This window comes from Puntigrus tetrazona, chromosome 4 (assembly GCF_018831695.1).
Source record: "Puntigrus tetrazona isolate hp1 chromosome 4, ASM1883169v1, whole genome shotgun sequence".
NCBI classification, from domain to species: Eukaryota; Metazoa; Chordata; class Actinopteri; order Cypriniformes; family Cyprinidae; genus Puntigrus; species Puntigrus tetrazona.
The window spans coordinates 22,635,792-22,644,420 of record NC_056702.1 but is presented as its reverse complement, the minus strand read 5'-3'; the positions used below and the strand labels follow the sequence as shown (position 1 = coordinate 22,644,420).

Sequence of the window (8,629 nt, the reverse complement as noted above, 5' to 3'; positions counted from 1 at the left end):
AATGCTTATCTGACAATGTTACTATTGAGCTGAAGTATTTTAAATTCAACCTGTGTCCTGTTTTCTGACATAATTGATAATATCATAGATTGTTGCAACACTGCAGTCCATGAGCAGTCTTAATGAGACTCATGCTTATAACAGAGGTGTGGAGGAGTAGACTCATTCAGACCAGCATAGTCATTTGTCATCCAGCAGACTTTAGTTTGTCGATCGCTCAAAAGCCTGCGTTGGAACTTGACGAGACCTTGACGAGCGGCTGTGAAGGTCCTTAAATTTTTCTCCAAATTCAGTGCTTTGGTGTGTCTTCAGGTCCATCTGTAAGTTTGTCGTGGTTAGAACTTTTGCAGCTTCTTTTACGCATACAACATATTAGGAATGTCAGTGTGTTGTCTTTTTTTCTTTGGTTGGAATACCTCCAGATTGATGTTGTCGTGATTTGGCTTTGAAACCAGATCCGCTTTACTTTTGTACATGTACAACTCTGATGGAACCGGGCACTCTGTCTGCTGCATGGAAAAAGCGGCAGATGTAGACGCTGCAATTTTTTGAGAGGTGTGTGCAATCAAATCAACAGGATGAAACCAAACATTCGCGATGAGATTATCTAATCACCTGGAGGCTGTCACAGGACAGAGACATGGAAGGCCTCCCTGGCTGGATCAGGGAGTTCTGGAGTCCATTTCGATCTGGGTACTTGGGAAGCCATTTCTGGGCAGCCTTCAAGACTGTGATGTCAGTCCCCACCTCTACGGCTGGAGTCCTCACTTATATTTTGACTTCACAGACACAGTCTTTACAGATTGACAATGCAAGTACTTCTATCACTTAAGTGGGTAGAACAAAAGCCATCATAGCAGTTATTTGAGATTTGACTCACTAGTCATACGGAGTGTCCTGGAGATGTTACAGAAGTTACACCATTAGCACGGACAATCCTAAATCCTACAACCTTTTAACAAAGAGCAGTTTCTGTTCTTACACCATGACCTTCTCTGGAAAGTGGTCCTGACGTGATGATCGTTGTCTTGGGCAATGTTCTTCAAACTGTCTTGGTCAGACGTTTTAAAGTCTACGGATGTCGCTGGTGTTGTTAACCAAGCACTGATGATCAAGACGCCTTTAGGATCATCAGAAACATCAAGAACACGTGCACCAGGGAAACAGTGAGTGTGCGCTTTAACTTCAGCTAACATTGGTCCTGTCCGGGAGCTTTGCTCATGTCTTGTTGGTGCACCCAGTACAGGACATCAATCAATCAATCATTTTATTTATATAGCGCTTTTAACAACACAGGTTGCATCAAAGCACTGTACAGTATAAAGTAGAAGAGTACAATGACAGGGATGTATAATGACGAGAGTGACCAATTTCTTATTAAATGCAGAGACGATCTCTGTAATCAATTCGACGTTAAGTCACTAGAAGTTAAGTGTCCCTCAACCAAGCAAGCCAGAGGCGACAGCGGCAAGGAAACAAAACCCCATGCATACAGAATGGAGAAAAAAACCTTGGGAGAAACCAGACTCAGTTGGGGCAGTTCTCTCTCTCTGGACGCCCAGCACTTAACTTCCAGTTCAATATTAAACGCAGCTGTGTCAGGTAGTGTAAATGACTTAGTGTGTGTGTGTGTGTGTGTGTGTGTGTGTGTGTGTGTGTGCATCAGATCTGGTGATCTGTCCACGGCGCATCTAGGTCTCTGATGAACATAGTCTCTGTGTGCTGATCCACCATCTAGTCTGGATACAAACTGTGAAAACAGACTGAGAAAGAGACAGGACTAACATTAGCGAGATGTTATTTTTTACGATGTCACAAGTACATCGTGGTTTTAGGAGTAGTGTCTCTGGTTCCAGCAAATCTAAGTAATGCAGCCTAAAAATCCTTTAACGGATTTGAATAATAAAAGTGTGTTGGTGTGTTATGTGTAGGCTAAGTTAAAAGATGTGTCTTTAATCTAGATTTAAACTGGCAGAGTGTGTCTGCTTCCTAACAGAGTTAGGGAGATTGTTCCAGAGTTTAGGTGCTAGATAGGAAAAGGATCTGCCGCCTCGCAGTTGATTTTGATATTCTAGGTATTATCAAATGGCCAGAGTTTTGAGAACGCAGTGGGTGTGCAGGACTATAATGTGATAAGAGCTCGCTCAAGTATTGAGGAGCTAAACCATTCAGGGCTTTATAGGTAATTAATAAGATTTTAAAATCTATCCGATGTTTGATAGGAGCCAGTGCAGTGTTGACAGAACCGGCTAATGTGATCATACTTCCTAGTTCTAGTAAGGACTCTGGCTGCTGCATGCTTTGGACTAGCTGAAGTTTGTTTATCAAGCTGTGCAGAACAACCACCCAATAAAGCATTACAATAATCTAACCTCGAGGTCATAAACGCATGAATTAATATTTCTGCATTAGAGGTTGACAGCATAGGTCGTAATTTAGATATATTTTTAAGATGGAAAACGCAGTTTTACAGATGCTAGAAACATGATTTTCGAAGAAAGATTGCTGTCAAACAGCACACCTAGGTTCCTCACTGATGATGAAGAATTAACAGAGCAGTCATCAAGTTCTAGATTATTATATGGGGTTTTTAGGTCCAATTATTAGCACTCTGTTTTTTCAGAATTTAGCATTAGGAAGTTACTCATCATCCAGTTTTTATATCGACTATGCATTCTGTTAGATTCTCAATTTGGTGTGTATCACCAGGCTGGCGCTGAAATATAGAGCTGAGTATCATCAGCATAGCAGTGAAAGCTTACACCATGACTCATGTTAATACCTCCCTTTTCAACATGTACAGGTTGAAAAGTAACGGTCCTAGCACTGAGCCCTGAGGAACTCCATATTTAACTTTTGAGCGATATGATACCTCCTCATTTAATGCTACAAACTGATAGCGGTCAGATAGATATGATTTAAACCATGCTAAGGCGCTTTCCCTCTAATGCCAACATAGTTTTCTAGTCTAGTCCAAGAGAATGTTGTGATCGAGTAGTATTGAATGCCGCGCTAAGATCTAATAGCACTAATAATGAGATAAAACCACAATCCGATGATAAAAGCAGGTCATTAGTAATTCTAATGAGAGCAGTCTCAGTACTATGGTACGATCTAAAACCTGATTGGAAATCCTCACGACACCATTTTTTCTAAAAGGAATACAGTTGTGAGGATACTACCTTTCTAGTATCTTTGACAGAAAAGGGAGATTAGAGATTGGTCTGTAATTTACTAAGTCTTTGGGATCAAGATGTGGTTTCTTAATAAGAGGCTTAACTACAGCCAGTTTGAAGGTTTTGGGAACATATCCTAATGACAATGATGAATTAATAATGTTCAAAATAGGATCTATGACTTCTGGAAGCAAATCTTTTAATAGTTTAGATGGAATAGGTCTAACATACATGTTGCTGGTTTAGATGATTTAACAAGTTTGTACAAGTCTTCTTCTCCTATAGTGAGATTTAGTCACAGTTTAGTTGGGTGTCTGTATTGGTTTTATCTCTAATCCTTTGAAGGGTTTGTCCTCCAGAGTTACAACTTTAAAAGAATAAAAGGTGTAGGGCATAGACATATATAGATGCCCTTTGGACTGCTCCAGGCATGTAGATACATCCGCCATGTTGGAACGGTTAACTTGACTTCATTCACTATACTGTAGGTTCACACAGAGCTGTTGAATCATTCTGTGCAGGATTGTGACATCTTGCATTTTCAGTGATTATATGGTGTATGACATCAAGTCAAGACAATATGGTGGACAGTGTAGAACACAGAAAAAGCAAAAAAAAAAAAACAATTCCTTAGAATGCATTTGCAACATCTGCTTAAGAAATTAGACATGCAAATAAGAATCAGTGAAAAGTGTTCATCAATTATTCTTTCTAGATGAGCCCAGTTTGTTGAAATTTGGTGTGATCTTTCAGTATGGCGGCCATGATTGTTCTTACCTAATGTGCTGTTCGGAGGAAAATACATACTGCTTGAAACTTATCAGGTGCTTTCCATTTCTTATTTGCTCATCCTTGTGTCCTTCCCCTCAGTACCTTCTCTTGTGTCTTAGCACCAAGGAAGGAGAAATTGAAGGAAAACATGCACTACAGCTCCTTTTGGGAACTCAAACTGCATCCAGAATGCTATGGAACGCTTTCTACCTGACCACGGTCTGAATCTGTTATAGAATTTGTCAACAGACGGCCGCAACGTCATAGGCGGGTGATATCAAAGACCAGGAAAGTATAAAGGCACTTGCGTCAAAGCAAAACGGCATCAGCTTTCTGTCATTCAGATCGCTCTCTGTGTGTGTGCTTCATTTTATGACAAGGAAAAGACTAAGGCCCAGTGTTGGGGGCCCTTGTCGCTTGTGTGTTGCTAGTGACAGATGCATCTCTTACTGGTTGGGAGTGGTCATGAGTGACCCTCAGCCCGTGGTTTGTAGACTGGTCGCCATCTTACATGGCACAACTGCCTGGAGATGCTGGCAGTCTTTCGAGAAGAACTTTCTCCCAGACCTGAGAAATGATTGTGTGTTGGCTCCTCCAGCTCCCCTGGGAGTGGACCCTATGGTACAGACCTAGAAGAAGCTTCAGCTGTCTTCATCTCTGCTTCCGGGAGTTTTGATGAGAGTGCACTGAGACAATGTTCGTTTACTGTTAGTAGCCCAGTTCTGGCCGCTCATACCTTCTGGTCTTCCAGCCGAGGTGGTAGAGACCTTGCACCAACCAAGATCTCCTCAACAAGGTAAGTGTATGCCCTGAAGAGGAAGTTATTCACCTCATGGTGCAGAGTTTGTCAGCAAGACCCAGTTAACGAGCCGGTTAGTACAGTTCTGGAGTATCTGTAGGCAAAATTTTTGCAAGGCCCACTCCACAATTATGGTGCATGTTGCAGCATTATCGGCTTATCACTCACCGCTCGGGATGGCAGGACTGTGGGTAATCTTGACTTGTTAGGAGTCCTCTAGTCTGGGAGTAAAGGCTCACTATAAAGGTATGGCGGCCTCAAAGGCCTATTTGGCAGGTGTCCCTGTTTCATATGGTGTCCTGTTCCCATAGCTTTTAAATGCAGTTTGGGTTCCTGAAAAGGAATGTCTCCAAGTTTTAAATATAACCGTGGTTCCTTGAGGGAATGAGACACTGCGCTGCCATACTTCCGGCATCCCTGCCATCGCAGATGTTCATGACTTTCAATCTGATGCCGGCTTTGTCGCACATGCCTTTATACTTTCCTGGTCTCTGACATCACCCACCTATGACATTGCGCCCTTCCATTGACAGAATCTACAGCAGATTCAGAGAGTGACTCACACAGGAGTTCCCTATAGCATTTTGGACACAGTGTCTCGCTCCTCGAGGAACCATGATTACATTCATAACCTGAGACGCTTGTTACAGCTTTGATTAAAACTAGTTTATTCGGGGTCAGAGCAAATACAAATATGTGTATAAGTTACCTAAGGACTGAATATCAACATGGCTGTGATCACCTGATCACACACCTCTCAACATTATTGAAAAACACATGATTTGAGGAATCATTCACTGCAAACAATGCAGGACAAAGTTTAGACATCACATTCTGAAACCCCAAAAACATCTTTATGTAAAAAGAAAAAGTAGGATCAATCGTAACACAGATTCTTCTAATAATGTCTTGGCTGTCCTGGTTGAGCAGAGAAACACAGAGCAGGAGAAAGCAGCCCGTGTCGAGCTCTTCACTGATCTGATCCGCTCCATTGAGAGACTTCAGACCGAACTACTGGAGATGATAGAGGAGCAGCAGAAAGCAGCAGAGAAACAAGAGCGAGATCTGATTGAAGAGCTGGAACAGGAGATCTCTGAGCTAAAGATGAGAAACATTGAGCTGGAGCAGCTCTCACACACTAAAGATCACCTCCACCTCCTACAGGTCAGTCATGATCTCTCTGATCAATGATAATGCAGTTTATGAGTCCATAAGGACTTCTCCTCTCTCCTGCTGTAGATCTACTCATTCCTGAGCATCTCCAGAAACACCAGGAACTATCCTGAGATCATTGTGAAGACTCATGAGAGTCTGGAGACTCTGAGGAGAGCTCTGACTCAACTGAAGGACACTATAGACGAGAAACTCTCACAAACTGGTACATCATTACACTGATCAGATAGAAGCATGATGTTGTTCTCAATTCCTTAAATATAACCTCATTCTGCTGATGTTTCTTGTCATTAGTCTCTTCAGAGCTGAAGTGGATGCAGCAGTATGCAGGTACAGTGCTGTCTGCTCTACACTAGTTTACATTCATACACTCACAGCTTCATTACTGCACTACTAATTAAACACTGGATCACAATTAACATCAGCATCACATAATCTGTGTATTGTGAAGTTTTGATTGATAAGTTTTCTGTGTTTTCTCAGTGGATGTGACTCTGGATCCTGATACAGCTCATCCTGATCTCATTCTGTCTGATGATGGAAAACAAGTGAGAGATGGAGACTTTACACAGAAACTCCCAGACAAACCTGAGAGATTTGATATATGTGTAAATGTCCTGGGAAAGGAGGGATTCTCCTCGGGGAGATTTTATTTTGAAGTGCAGGTAAAAGAAAAGACTGAATGGATTTTAGGAGTGGCCAGAGAATCCATTCACAGGAAGGACAGATCAAACTGAGTCCCAGAGATGGATACTGGACTTTGATTCTGAGGAATGGAGATGAATATAAAGCCTGTGAGGATTGTCGTGTCTCTCTGTCTCTGAGAGGAAGCCACAGCGAGGTTGGTGTGTTTGTGGATTATGACGAGGGTCTGGTCTCCTTTATGATGAGTCCAGCTCTCATATCTACTCTTTCACCGATCAGTCTTTCACTGAAAAACTCTATCCATTATTTAGCCCATCCTTAAACTATGGAGGTAAAAACTCAAATCCACTGATCATCACACCTGTCAGTTATAATAAATGAATTTCTCTTGATATGAAATACAAGATTATAGTTATGATTTTTATAAATTGTTATGTGCTGCTCTTTTTTCAATTTTTGAAAATGCAATAATTTGATATTTTAATATATAATATGCACATTATTAATGTAATGATGCAAATGTTTATTATATTTTTCATAAAACATTATATTTTCATAAAACATGCCATTTTATTCCTCCATCTCAATGTGACAAAGTGAAATTTCTGTAAAAACAGTAATACCCTGTCAAAAGCTGAAAAAGACGAAGTAGATGAACACCCCAAAGCTTGACAGTCATTTTACCTCTTCATTGGTCAACATTTCATTCCACATTTTTGAAGCTGCTTTACGTCTGATGATTGTGTTAGATTACACGTGGAAGCATCTATTGAGATTATCTAAGATTATCTATCTAAGATTCTTTCTTCACTTGGTTATTTTTTATTTATTTTAATTCTTATTTATTTTAAAAACCTCTAACGTAAAACAGATTCTAGGAGCACAGTATAACTTCTATATACTTAGACTTATAAATAGATTAATTGTTTATTACTGATTTCATTAGTTTTATAGTCACAGATTATACTAAATGTAGTGGAAATGTAAATAAATGATACAAAAAAAGTATGCTAAACAAATATTAATCCATTAAGAGTTATATACTGAGCACTGAAATATCACTAAAATCTCTCGAATAATTCCAGTCTCTGTTGTTCAGTCGTATGTTAGTTTGAATTATAACGTGAATCTGCCTCAGAACCAAAGAAGAGAAATCTTTGATCTGTGACTCGCCCAGCAGACACACACACACACACATCTGTTGCTGCTTTCCTGAAGGTAAACAATGATTCGCTATAGAAACTTTACAGGTAATCTTACTAATTCTAAAACATCACTTTTGAAATAGTAACAAAGGAACCTTGTGTTGTTTAAAAGCATATTATGGGAGAGAGATTGACAAAGCGAGTGTGATTACCTCCATCTGAAACAGCATTCATTTTTTAGATCATATTCACAATAAAACATTAGTTTGAATGTACGATAGGCTTATATAATCCTTTTACCCTTTAAGATTTTGAGATCTTGTTTCATATCAGAGGTAACTTGCTCTGTCTTCTCTATCTGTGTGATGTATTTTCATTAGCGTAAGAATAAGATTTGTAGTGTGAGAGTGGCACCGCTTTTTGTCTTACAGGTTTAATTAACCCTTTAACTGTCTCTCTCTGTCCACTCTAGTCCACTTCAGTAGAAGAGATCAGAGCAAAAGCCCAGCTGTGTGTCTTTGAAGAATGATGCTTCTATGATTCAGTCATCACAATTCAATAGTCAAGATACAAGGCCTGGTGTCAGGTATAACATTTCTGTAAAGATTAAAGTTAAAGCCATGATACATCTGCATGCTTATTAACTTTTTAACTAATTATAGTAAGTATTTTGCGGTCATGAGGTCCTCAACACTCTTAGATCAAATCTGCAGAATAAGTTTGAGTGTCTGTGTGAGGGAACAGAAACGCAGAGAAACCCAACACTGCTGAATGAGATCTACACAAAGCTCTACATCACAGAGAGTAAGAGAGGAGAGATCAATAATGAGCATGAGGTGAGACAGATTGAGCAGATTGAGTCCAGCTCATTTTTCCACTTCCTTTCAGAGAAATCAACTTGATGAAGGACAAAACACTCA

At 40.1% G+C, this 8,629-nt stretch overlaps 1 protein-coding gene across 1 annotated transcript; it reads left to right on the top strand.

Moving 5' to 3' along the window:
* The first annotated feature begins 640 nt into the window (after nt 1–640).
* On the top strand, nt 641–7,000 carry LOC122342316 (E3 ubiquitin-protein ligase TRIM39-like). The gene is given in 8 exon segments (XM_043236109.1): nt 641–735; nt 4,546–4,743; nt 5,613–5,910; nt 5,986–6,124; nt 6,214–6,249; nt 6,403–6,636; nt 6,639–6,797; nt 6,800–7,000. Coding segments are annotated over 8 exon segments (1,305 nt in total). The 3' UTR covers nt 6,946–7,000.
* The last annotated feature ends 1,629 nt before the right edge of the window (nt 7,001–8,629 follow it).